The following is a 12,982-nucleotide window of genomic DNA, read 5'->3' on the forward strand; positions in this document are numbered from 1 at the left end:
CCTCCTTCCCAGAAGGAATGCCTTAAAGCACCCTGGAAGAGCAGCAGTTACTGTGAACCCTTTCTTGCTGGTCACCTCTGTCTCTCTATGAGATGTTAAACGTACATACACCAAGTCCGTGGCATCATACTGGGGTTTGTGTGACTTTAATATTTTTGCTTTCAACACCATTTCGATGTTGAGGAACAGAGCATTTCCCTTCCTAGAGTGCTAACAGCGTAAAGCAGACAGAGGCAGGCTTACACAAACTGCCTTTCTGGAGAAAAACACTGTATATGTTTCACCAAGACACGATCTTCACACTTTTTCATTCAAAAGTGACAGGACTGTTGCAAATTTCCTTGACTGATTCCCTTTCTGAAGGGCCAGGTCAGCTAGCTGGAGCTACTGAAAGGAGCACTACGAAATACATTGCATAAAGCTTTCTGGCTAAAAGATAAAAGTCTGTTTCAAGTTAGAAACATGGAATCATTAAGGCTGGAAAAGCCCTCTACACTTATCCAGTCTAACCACCAGCTCAACCTCATTGTGTCTCCTAAACCATGTCCCCAAGTGCCACAGTCACACTGGAAAGAGGAATAAAATACTGTTTTTCTAGCCCTCTCTCAGCTCCCCAGACTCAGGGATCCACTGCTGACAATCCTCAGCTATATCTGCTGTTCTAAATCACAACGAGAAAACGTGTGCCAGTAGCAAACTGGCAACATGAACTTTTCTTATTCAGACTAGTGTCAGCTATTAAAGCAGTTAGCAAACAACCTGGGATACTTTTAATGTTGCTTTGAAGAGACAAACCCAAAAATCACATATCACAGAGTCTTCCCCCTCCCCCTTTAGAGAGGCTCTTGCTAAATTTGTTAGTCAGAAATCTTCCATTTATGTATTTCTGAACGTTTTCAGAAGCGGCCAGTGAATCTGACACTGTCAGCCACAAGTCAGGGACACCAGAGCAGTGGGGTTTGGCTCAGGATTCTAAGTTTATGAAGTTTCTGCACCCTCCTCTCAAACAAGAACCCAGGGAGGGCAGACTGCAGGCAGCAGTACTTCAGCCCCCACAGAAATTAAAACTATTAGCAAATAGGTTTCTAATTTGTTGCCTTTAAGGATGTGACAAACCTCAAATGATGGGGAATTTCTCCTCAATTTCTTTCACCAACTAATTGGAAATGTGGATTTTAGATGAAAGAGGCAGCAATAAGTGTCATCTCCATGACTGCTGCTCACCTCCCCAGTTTAAATCATGGAATGGTTTAGGTTGGAAGGGACCTCAAAGCCCATCCAGTTCCAGCTCTGCCATGGGCAGGGACACCTCCCACTGGATAAGGGGCTCCAAGCCCCATCCAACCTGGCCTTGAACCCCTCCAGGGATGCGGCAGCCACCACTGCTCTGGGCAACCTGGGCCAGGGCTTCATCACCCTCACAGCAAAACATTTCTCCCTTACATCTCATCTCAGGGTCCCCCCTCTCAGCTAAAAACTGTCCCCCTCGTCCTGTCCCCCCTCAGCTTTCTTGGAGCCCCTTTCAGTCCTGGAAACCGCTCCAAGGTCTCCCCACAGCCTTCTCTTCTCCAGGCTGAACAAACGCCAGGAAAAAGTCACCAAAGTCCAAGCCATCAGTGCACAGAATAGCAAAACCTGACATCTGCTTGGCCCAAATCCCACTATTTGGTAATCCCAGCACACCAAGGACTTGCCCCTTTACAGAAAATTCCATGCTCTGGCAAGGGCCAGGCAGGATCTCAGCCAAGCACTAGGAGCTCGGTGCTACAGGGGGAAGGCCAGGGGCATGGCAGCCCTGAGGAACGCTGCAGGTCTGAACAGCCGTGGCTCTTGCTGTTTCTAGTGTTTCAATTAAGAGTAAATTCCTAAAAATTCACTTAGAAATAACCTTTTACTTAGTACAACCAACTCCAATGCAAATCTGCAACAAAGAATTACAGCTGTGGACCAGGCTTTTTTCACTGCATTTTTACTTCAGCTCCTTCAAGGTTTATTCCCTGCTCTCAAAAAATACTACTCAAGGGGCTCTAAAGTGTACCAAGGACTGTACACTGAACTACTCTGTTTCAAGTAATACCAAGACACAGCCCTAAAGAACTAGGTGATGGCATCAAATTTGGACTCCAGGAAGCCCAAATGAGTTAAAAGCTGGGTTGGAAGGACCTCAAAGCCCACTCAGTTCCACCCCTGCCACGGGCAGAGACACCTTCCACTGGATCAGGGGCTCCAAGCCCCATCCAACCTGGACTACAACACCTCCAGGGATGGGGCAGCCACCACTGCTCTGGGCAACCTGGGCCAGGGCCTCCCCACCCTCACAGCAAAACATTTCTCCTTAAGATCTCATCTCAATTTCCCTTCTCAGCTCAAAAGCATTCCACTTGTCCTATCCCTGCACTCCATGATCAAGAGCCCCCCCTCAGCTTTCCTGGAGCCCCTTTCAGTCCTGGAAGATGCTCCAGGGTCTCCCCGCAGCCTTCCCTTCCCCACGCTGAACCAGCAATCACACTCCTTCCCAAGCCCGCTCTTCCAGCCCAGAGCCCAAAGACAGACACACAGTGATTTCCTTGATTCCTCGGAGGATACTTACAGCTCCGCAACTTCCTGCTCCTCCTCCCAGGCCTCCTTGTGCGTCAGCTGGCTGCTTCCCGTGCTCTTGCATGTCCATATGCGCTCACTGTATCTCTCCAAACGTGCTTCATACTCTCTGGAGGAGTGGTAGCTCAGGAAAACAGGATTTGTGCAGGGGAGAGCATAACCACAGTAGCACAAGACAACCGAGTTCAGTTAAAGCTTTATTACTGGAATGCACAGAGGCTGGAGATCACACAGTGTGGGTTGACCCTGCACCAACCACGGAGATGCTGCGTTAAATCTCACAGTTTCAGACCAGGGAGCACTGGAGCCTCCTGCAGTCAAACTGCCCTTCCTGTTCCATGCTGGCTGGCAGAACGAGCCACGCCATTGCATGAATTCACCCGGCTAGACCGTGTATGGCACTGCTAAGTTACCTTGCAGTTTTTCCAGTCCAATTCATTGGAAAACACCACCAGAGGACATGCAGGAGGCACCACACAGACTGCCATGAAACACCTGACAAGAACCACCAGGGACCTACTGCTCCTGATGCCCTAGGGGGGGCATCACAAACTTCAGATGCAACCACCAGGCTACCCTGTACCCCATGTCTTTTGAGGAAGAAAACCCAAGAGCTTTGGACCTGGAATCCCTAGAAAGGCCACGTCTCCTTTGGTTTCCAACAAGGGCAGCCTCCCGCGTTAGTACATTACAACCTTGCTCACCAACTAAATCACCTGCTCCCCCCATCGCAGCCAACCTCACGGTGAGATTGCCTGGATGACAGGACGCAGAGGTGCCCAGAAAATCACCGCAGTGCAGGCAGCATGAGGAACCACGGCATCGGCTCCTCTGCAGGAGGCAGCTGTGGCTGTGCCCTACCCATTCCACCGCAGAGGTAATCACCTCGCAGTGAAAACAGCGATAAGTTTCTCTGTACCTTAGACGGATTGAACATGTACAGGCTGCACAGTTATCAGAAACACTAGCACAGGGTAAAACCACACCAATTCACCCCCTGGCTGCCTGCTAACACTGCCATATGCTTACAGATGGTAACTTAAATGAAGAAATTATGAGAAGAAACGCATCTTTCACTCCTCCTGCAGCACAGCGCGCGTAGCATACAGAGCACACTTGTAACACCCGCTGCAACAGAAGTGCCAATTCCAAGCCTCTGTGGGAACAGGCTGATAGCTCCACACTCCCACAAAGGCAAAAGGCTCGCTGGCCACAGCAAAGCCCTCAGCATGGAATCAGGGAATGGTTTGGGCTGGAAGGAACCTCAAAGCCCATCCAGTCCCACCCCCTGTCATGGGCAGGGACACCTCCTGCTGGATCAGGGGCTCCAAGCCCCATCCAACCTGGCCTTGAACCCCTCCAGGGATGGGGCAGCCACCACTGCTCTGGGCAGCCTGGGCCAGGGCCTCCCCACCCTCACAGCAAAACATTTCTCCTTAAGATCTCATCTCAATCTCCCCTCATTAAAATTAAAACCAATCTCCATCGTTAAAACCATTCCCCCTTGTCCTATCCCTGCACTCCCTCATCCAGAGCCCCTCCTTGGCTTTCCTGGAGCCCCTTTCAATTCCGGAAGCTGCTCTAAGGACTCCCCACAGCCTTCCCTTCTCCAGGCTGAACAACCCCAACTCTCACAGACAGTCCTCATATAGGAGGTTCTCCAGCCCTTGCATCATCTCTGTGGCCTCCTCTAGACTTGATCCAACAGCTCCATGTCCTTCCTGTGCTCAGGACTCTAGAACTGGACGCAGGGCTCCAGGTGGGTCTCCCCAGAGCACAGCAGAGGGGCAGAATCCCCTCCCTCTCCCTGCTGGTCCCATTGGTTTGGATGCAGCCTGCACATGCTTTGTCTTAAAGAAAATTTAATGCAACCAATCCAATTCTTCCCATCATTAGTATTATTTATTTGTCAAGATTCCTATTAGTAAGCCAAAACACAGCTTCAAGGCCAATTCTCTTTGATATTTCTTCCCCGCCCCAAGGCAAAGCACAAGGTACAGAAGCTGTACTGTAGAAGCAAACATTCCGGTCTGTCACAGCCACAGTAACTGGTGCTACATAAGACCAGAAGCAAGGAACACAGCCACTCCAGAGGAGATTGCCATTGCTAACAGTGCTCCCTCTGCCTGCAGCAGGTCGTAAAATCAACAAGAAATCCTGCAGCTGCCCCGCCTACACTGCTTGTGGAATCTCCTACTCTTGAGTGGACTAGGAGCCATCTGAGGAGTCATCTCCTCACTCAGTGTTGAGCCCTCTGGCCAGTTCTCACCCCTCCCTCAGGTTTCAAAGCTGCTTCGGTTTCCTCCACCCTGCAGGAAGCGCTGTGGCTGTGGTGGAGCAGTGGCAAGGAGCATTGGTGGCTTACAGAGGAGCTCATCTCACAGCACCACTGACCAGCCCACAAGTGTGATTTTAGCAAATGTCTGTAGTGATACTGAGCTGCAAAATAAAATAAAGAAAACAGGAGCCCTCCTTCTATTTACAGCAATCAACCACTTTTCCTGTGCCTTTCCCACAGAAAGAAGAGTTAAAAGCAAATTCAATCCTCACTGTAGACAGGAGCCGAAACGTACAGGCAACACTGGTCCTCAGCTTCATTCAGTGATCCCACCAGCACACAAAGGACTCACAGCTGCCATAAATAAAGGAGGGACGCACTTCTCAGGTGTGCAGCACACAAACCCTCACCAGCTGAACTATAAATACTTGAGGTACGTGTGGAAAATAAAGGATTGTCGGCTTCCCTCCAACACCCATCAGCTTTCTTCCCTCCAGGCCTGTGAGGAGATTCCTTTCCTTCCAGCAAAGACAGCAGATAAATGCTGATCTCAGTTGAAAAACAATTGAAAGACAGGGTTTTCCACAACATATTTCCCATACCGACAGGAAGACCTACAAGAATTTTTCCTACAACTGTTCCCATACTGGCACCCAAATGTAATTCCAGCCTATCAGGCCCCACATTTTTCAGATCACTGCTGAATTTAAAAGCAGCAGGTACAGCAATTCCCCTGTCCGGCTCAGTCCTGCCTCTCAAACGCAATTTAACTCCACCTCCAGCTGGTCAGCTCATCTCACCCTCACCCTGGACATGTGCCTTACCCAGTTCTCGAGCCTCATGCCCAGTGCCTGCCCTGCCGCTGTACTCTGCCATCAGCTCCCAAGCCAGGTTTCTGCTTTGAATTCCTGGGGCCAGCACAAGGCCAAAACACAGGAGGATGTTTTTGCAAAGTTTACAATCGCTCAAACTTTCCACTCCACATACACTGTCTGTCCTTTCCACTCTGACTGGAAACAAACCCAAGGAATTTCAGGCTGTTCAGCAGGTCTGAGTCCAGACTACAAGCGAGGGCTCACCGGTGAGCCATCACTCACCCACCTCTATATGGTTTGAGCTGCCATTGCCACAACTCCCTCCCAAACAATAATAAATAAAAAGCCCTGGACACTGACTACTTGTGAACATTCCCTAAAAATCCACAAATAACACATGTTAAATTAAACAGATGAATACCCACTGTGTAACAGTTAATGCATCACGTCTGTTCGTATCACACTCAAGACCACAGAATGCAAAAAGGCAGAAAACAAAATTATATCAAAAATCGTGGAATGGTTTGGGTCAGAAAGGACCTTAAAGTTCATACAGGCCAACCCCATGCCCTGGGCAGGGACACCTCCCACTGGATCAGGTTGCTCCAAGCCCCATCCAACCCGCACTGGCAGTGCAGTTTTCCACACCGCAGCCACCAGAGCAGAACAGCTGCAGCAGTTCCATGCGCTGATGGAAGAGGTGACCTGCTCAGCAGGGAACACATGCCGTGCTTTGGCAGACACACTGCAGACCAGGTGCACAGGGACATCAACCGAACAAGGCCACACCACGCGGGAAGCACTTGCTCAACATCTCACATATCTCTGAGCAGATTCTGCAGGGCTACTGCAAGGATGAGTCTGTCTGCCTGCTCAGTGATCACCCACATCACTGGCAAAGCTGTTCAAGGAAGCCACCTAAAGCTACAAATAAACATCAGGCCCAAACGAACATCAGAGCTCCAATTTCCAGCCTATCCTCCTGTCTGCTGCTTCCTTAGCGAATGCCTATGGGGCGGGCATCTCTGCACATACAAAGCCCCAGTTTCATAGAACCATGAAATCACTAAGGTTGGAAAAGACCTCTAAGCTCATCCAGTCCAACCTCAGCCCAACCCAACCGTGCCTGCAAAACCACATCCTGAAGCGCCGCATCTACACATTTTTTCCCGCTCCAGGGATGAAGACTCTGCCACTGCCCAGAGCAGCCTCTGTCAGAGCTTCACCAGTGTTTCAGTACAGAAATGTTCCCCAATATCCAATTAAAACTTCCCTTGGAAAAACTTGAGGCGATTTCCTCTTGTCCCATTGCATGTTACTTGGAAGAAGTGCCCAGCGCTCAGCTCACCGCAACTTCCTTTCCAGGAGCTGCAGAGAGCAATGAGGTCTCCCCTCAGCCTCCTCCAGCCTAAACAGCCCCAGGTCCCTCAGCTGCTCCCAGAACCCCTGGACTCTAGGAGCTTCCCAAGTTTTGTTGCCCTAATATTTTTTGTTCAACCCAATCCACAGCTGCAATCTAACAACAGAAGAGTCTTAAAAACCTGTTGATGCCTTCTGAACACCTCACTGTGTGGAATAAGAACCTGTGCAGCCTTTAGTGGAAGAGCTGATCAGTGGTTTGTCAAGGTGGAAGCCCTAGAGACCACATTCTGCCTTGCATTGGCATAAACCACACTGAGCACAGCTCTGAGGGAAGTCTTGGGTACCTCTTGACAGGCCCTCTCTGCTGGCCCTTCCCATCCATCCCTCTGTGCTATCTATGACAAACAGAAGGGACTCAAAAACCCTTCCGAGGCTGCCTTATGTGACATCTGCCTGCAACTTATTGACTCATTTGCAAATTTCTGTTCCACTTTTTGCCTAATTTGTGCTAAACACAGTCAACAAAGCAAGACAGAAACTCAACATTATTTAGTTTCTCTTTCATGATGCCTCTCTGCCAAGATGAACTTTCCAGAACACACTAAGCCAACTGCCCCCACGGCATCCCATGCAGCGCCTTCTCCAAGAGCACAGTATCCCTCTGGAATCTCGGTGCTTGCACTGGTTTCCTCCTCCCTTCTGCCCGTGCAGCTGACGCCATCCCCTCTGAAGAGCGTAGACCATCCCTTTTTTCCCATAACATTAATATCATCCAAATGTCTGCAAGAACATGTCCTCCATCCACTCCCAAGTCCACAGGAGCAACACCAACAGACTGGTACTCTCAGGAGGTGCCTCATAACTCCTCTGCGCTGTTCCTACAAGGCACACAAACCTTAAAGCTATACCTTTAACAAAAGCAGTAATTAGGATTAAAATCTGGCTCTTTCATTGCTGATCACTTCTCATACTGAAAGAGAGCATATCTCTGCTGGACCAGATGGATGACTGAGCTACTTTCAGTTTGCACAGACCACAATAGCAGGTTTTTGAGTCAGAAACTGAATGTCTCAGTTTAAAATACTGTTCAAATCAATCCATCCAATCTGGTTTCATCGGGCTGAATGCATTAACAATGCCTACTACTGCTCAGACATTCATTTCACAGAATGACAGAGTGGTTTGGGTTAGAAGGAAAGTAAAGCCCATCGAGTCCCACCCCTGCCATGGGCAGGGACACCTCCCACTGCATCAGGGGCTCCAAGTCCCATCCAACCTGGCCTTGAACCCCTCCAGGGATGGGGCAGCCACCGCTGCTCTGGGCAACCTGGGCCAGGGCCTCCCCACCCTCACAGAAAACTATTTCTGCCTAAGATCTCACCTCAGTTTCCCCTCTTGCAGCTCAGGATCGTTCCCCTTGTCCCAGCCCTGCAATTCCTGATCAAGAGCCTCTCCCTGCCTTTCCTGTAGAGAAAGATTTCCTCTTCAAATGCTTCCTAATGCTTCCTGGGCTCTTCCACAGGCTTCGCCCCACAGTAATCAGACGCACTCCAATGTGGGGCTCTGTGCAAGTTCAGGAGCTCCTTTGTCTCCAGCGCTGCCAAGATCTCCTGTCCTCGCACATTCCCACCTCACCTCCAGCCTTTCCTTCCTTCCTCAACAGCTCAGATTTGGATCCTCACAGCACAAACCCCAGCGCAGCCTCCGGGAGCAGCGGGCACGGTCCTACCCCTCCAGGGCACCGGGGCCGGAGGGTTTCCCGTCGCCTCCCGGGACCATAACGAGCCGCCGGTTCCCAGGCAGAGCAGCTCAGCCCTGGGGCCGCTCACGCTGTGCTGCTGGCACCGCGCTGCTCTGCTCGGGAACCGGTGCCGCCGCGGGACCGACTCCCCGTTCCTCTCCCGGCGGCTGCCTCCGCCTCCCGGGCACCGGCCGAGCCCTCAGCTCACGGGCAGCGCAGCTGCCTGGCCCCGGCTGCCAGGCACCGTCAGAGCCCCACCCCCGCCCCGCTCCGGCACCAAACACCGGTCCGTGACCCATCCGAACCCCAGCACCGGCCGAACCCCCGCCCCGGGTCGCCGGTAGTCGGCAGGCCCTGGCCTCAGCGGCACCGTCCTCGTCTGGAGACGCCACACCCTGAGCGCCGTCAGAGGCCCCGGTCCCAGGTCCATCCGAAGCCCAGCACCGGCCGGGCCCCGGCCCCCAACCCTGCCCGAGCTCCCGGCCCCAGCGCCCCCGTGCGAGGCGGATACTCGCGGGTGCGGAAGGCCTCCTGCGTGTGCGGGATGACGAAGCGCTCCCCGGGCTCCCCCGGCGGCAGCGGCTTGGCCAGCGGGAAGGGCTTTCTGCCGAGCAGCGGCGCCATGGCGGGGCCGCGGCCGCGGCCGGCGGGACGATTGAAAAATGGCGGGAGATTCCCCTCCCCCCCCGCCGGCGGGCGGCGCGCGCCCCGCCCCGGCCCCGGCCCCGCCCCCGCCGCCCCGCGCCGCGATTGGCCGCGCGCGCTCGCCGCGGGGCCCCGGTTGGCCGCGCCGCCCGCCAATCCCGCGCGCCGGGTGAGAGGTCGCGTTATGTAAGCGGCGGGCAGCGCGACTCCATTTTGTGGCCCCGTTACCCAGCGGGCGCCGCCGCCCCCGCCCCCCCTCCCGAGCCCAGCCCCGCGGCCAATCGGCGCGCGGCCCGCCCACATCCGGGCATCGCGCGGGGCTTTGTCCGGCGGCGCGCGGGGCATTGTGGGATGGCGCGGGCTATTGTAGCACGGGAGGGACCGGGCCGCGGGGCATTGTGGGACGGTGACGGACCCGGGAAAGCGGCGCGCGGGGCATTGTGGGACGGCGGGGGGGGGGACAGCGTGGGTCTGGGGCATTGTAGGACGGGGGGGGACCGGGGCGCGGGGCATTGTGGGACGGTGACGGACCCGAGAAAGCAGCGCGCAGGGCATTGTGGGACGGCGGGAGCTATTTGGCGGGGGGGGATGTGGGGCGCGGGGCATTGTGGGATGACGACGGACCCGGGAAATAGGCGCACGGGGCTTTGTGGGATGTGGGGGCTGGGGCGCGGGGCATTGTGGGACGGTGGCGGCTGTCGCCCCTCGATGATGCGGGCCAGGCCTGCCCCGGGAGGCCAAGGGGAGGCCCGGCCCCCGCCGCAGCCGGGAGGAGAGGCTGGCGGTGGAAGAAAAAGGAGCTGCTGTTAGCCAAAGTGGAATATTTTGATTTAAGCTAAAGCAGAGTTCAGTTTCATCCAAGCCGCTGTGCTTCTTGAAAGTCGGACAGGGTGTCCTTCTGACAACGCGGTTTTTACTGCATGTTTGCTTTCCAGTAGAGTTTTCCCAGACAGATGCGCTCTTTGTTCTTTCGGAAATGATAATGTCTGGTGCTCAGTGTGAGCTCTGCTGACAGAGGGGTCTCCTTCTGGGGCAAGAAGTTGCTACTAGTACAAGAAGTGGAATATTTTTGATTTAAGCTAAAGTAGAGTTCAGTTTCATAGAATCATCAGGTTGGGAAAGACCCACTGGATCATCGAGTCCAACCATTCCCATCAGTCCCTCAGCACCTCATCCACCTGTCCCTTAAACCCCTCCAGGGAAGGTGACTCAACCCCCTCCCTGGGCAGCCTCTGCCAGTGCCCAATGACCCTTTCCGTGAAAAATTTTTCCTGATGTCCAGTCTGAACCACCCCTGGCAGAGCTTGAGGCCATTCCCTCTCGTGCTGTCACCTGGGAGAAGAGCCCAGCTCCCTCCTCTCCACAACCTCCTTTCAGGTAGTTGTAGAGAGCAACGAGGTCACCCCTCAGCCTCCTCCAGGCTAAACAACCCCAGCTCTCAAAGTAACTGTATTTTTTACAGTTATACTGTCCCTCTGACAGCATGTTTTCCTTCAAGCAGTGTCTTCCCAGCCACTGTTCATTCTTTGGAGATGGTAACACCTTGTGTTCGGTGGGATCTATGCTGAGCAATCCTGTAACCACCTGTTTGGGGTCTTTCCCCATCTCAAATGCAAGGTCAGGGAGAGCTGGCTCCAAAGTTCCAAATTAGCGAGAGCTTTGACTGTTGTGAAGTTCATAACAAGCATTAAAATTAGACCTTGGAAAGTAATAGAATGGGCATAAGATTTCTGGGAAAATGTATCCGTGTGCATGTAAGCGGAGATCTCTTCTGTGCCAGCTCTTGTCTGGCTGCACACGACCAATGGAGATCACTGCCTGGTGCTGCCCGGCCCTGATAAAGGATGCTTGCTTTCTAAAACTCCAAAGCGAGTCTTAGAGAGTTGATTTGCCGGCATTTTCGGTATCACGGGCAAGACTCGTCCAAGTGGCCCTGGTTTGGCGGCGGGGAAGGCTCCTGTGCCCTGGGGGCTTGGATTGGAAGGGATTTAGAGGAGCAAGGAGACACCCATTCCAGGGCCAAGTCGCAGAGCTCTGACTGCAGCGTTCAGCCTTGGCTGAGAGGAAGCCAAATCAAGCTGCTTTTTTATCTATTTTCTGTTTTAGAGGAAGCTTGATGACCCCCTCTAATGGACATAGTGCCTCCTCCTGGCATGGTTTCCACCCTGCTGAGGTTCTCCTTCAACTCCTCATGAGCCAAAGCCTCTCCCAGGCCACCCACCACCTCTTGCCACCACAAGGCTGCACCACGGTGCTGCTGAAACCATCCCAAGGCAAGGTCCAGCCTGGAAGGGACCCAAAGGCTCCTGAGATGCAAGAACAAGGACAGGGCACTAATTGCTGCAGGGAGGGCGCGTCTGAGTCCTGCCAAGCCTGGAGCTGTAGCTAAGTTATTAGCACAGAGTGGGAAGAAGAGTCACTGTTGCCTAACACCTAGGAAGGGAATTTGTGAGACGAGTAGCCTTGACCTCAAAATATTTCCTATCCATGAGCAGAGGGACGAGGATGCTCTCATCGAGTGCTGTAAAGTGAGTTCTGTTCTGCTGAACTGATGAAACCTGGCATCCATGTCGCTGTGGGGCTGCACATGCCGTGAGTGCATGTGAAAATTCACTGGCTTGAAAGTAAAAGGGTGTTAGGAGTGTTTCTGTGGAGGATGGCCCCGGGAAAGACATCTGTGTCATCTTCTTTCTTCCATGCTTGGGTTTGGAATGCAGAGGATTCATCTGGAGAGCTGGATTTTGCCGTTAATGCTGACAAACTCAAACATCCTTGTATTTTGTCTCAGAATTCATCGTCCCACAGTGACCTTGTATGCACTGAGCTGAGGAGCGATGCTCATGAACCTGGCCCTAGAGACAGCTTGGCCTCTGTGCAAGGAGAGCATGGCTGATGTGGAGGTCTGGGGAGCACCAGGAAGGTACCAATGCTCAGCACGTGTTAGATATGGGTAGGAAAAAGGATATCACTAGAGAATTTGGCTAACATCCTATTTTAACTCCAATAAAATTCCCCCTGAACAGCTCTTGTCACAGTCCAGTGCCAGCAGCACCTCTCAAAAGCCATGTTCAACCATGTGCCTCTGCTGAAGACTGTCCGTGACATGTCCATGCCTACAGGAAAGCTGGGGAGGGATTCTGCATCAGGGAGAGGTCGAGGGGAATGGTTTTGAGCTGCAAGAGGAGACACTGAGATGAGATCTTAGGAAGAAATGTTTGCTGTGAGGGTGGGGAGGCCCTGGCCCAGGTTGCTCAGAGCAGTGGTGGCTGCCCCATCCCTGGAGGTGTTGTAGTCCAGGTTGGATGGGGCTTGGAGCCCCTGATCCAGTGGGAGGTGTCCCTGCCCATGGCAGGAGTGGAACTGGGTGGGCTTTGAGATCCCTTCCAGCCCAAACCATTCCATGATTCTGTGATAAGCAGCAAACGGTGCCCTTGGTATCTTTCACTTGCAGGCACTGAAGCCGTTGAAACCAAAGAGGAGGAGACGGTTCCTCCATCAGTGAGATGGGAACCCAAGGCCCCTTTCTGCTGGTGAACATGGAGA

At 53.1% G+C, this 12,982-nt stretch overlaps 1 protein-coding gene across 1 annotated transcript in view; it reads right to left on the bottom strand.

The window, feature by feature from the left end:
* The window catches only part of BAZ1B (bromodomain adjacent to zinc finger domain 1B), a 48,737-nt gene extending 39,258 nt beyond the window's left edge, over positions 1-9,479 (bottom strand). Inside the window, exons 1-2 of the mRNA XM_069874144.1 lie at positions 9,306-9,479; positions 2,591-2,707 (exon numbers count right to left, since the gene is read on the bottom strand). Of these exons, the coding sequence (XP_069730245.1) occupies positions 2,591-2,707; positions 9,306-9,418 (230 nt within the window). The 5' untranslated portion in view covers positions 9,419-9,479. The remainder of the gene's footprint in view (positions 1-2,590; positions 2,708-9,305) is intronic.
* Positions 9,480-12,982: the final 3,503 nt, after the last annotated feature.

The sequence above is a fragment of the Phaenicophaeus curvirostris genome, chromosome 21, assembly GCF_032191515.1.
Source record: "Phaenicophaeus curvirostris isolate KB17595 chromosome 21, BPBGC_Pcur_1.0, whole genome shotgun sequence".
NCBI classification, from domain to species: domain Eukaryota; kingdom Metazoa; phylum Chordata; class Aves; order Cuculiformes; family Cuculidae; genus Phaenicophaeus; species Phaenicophaeus curvirostris.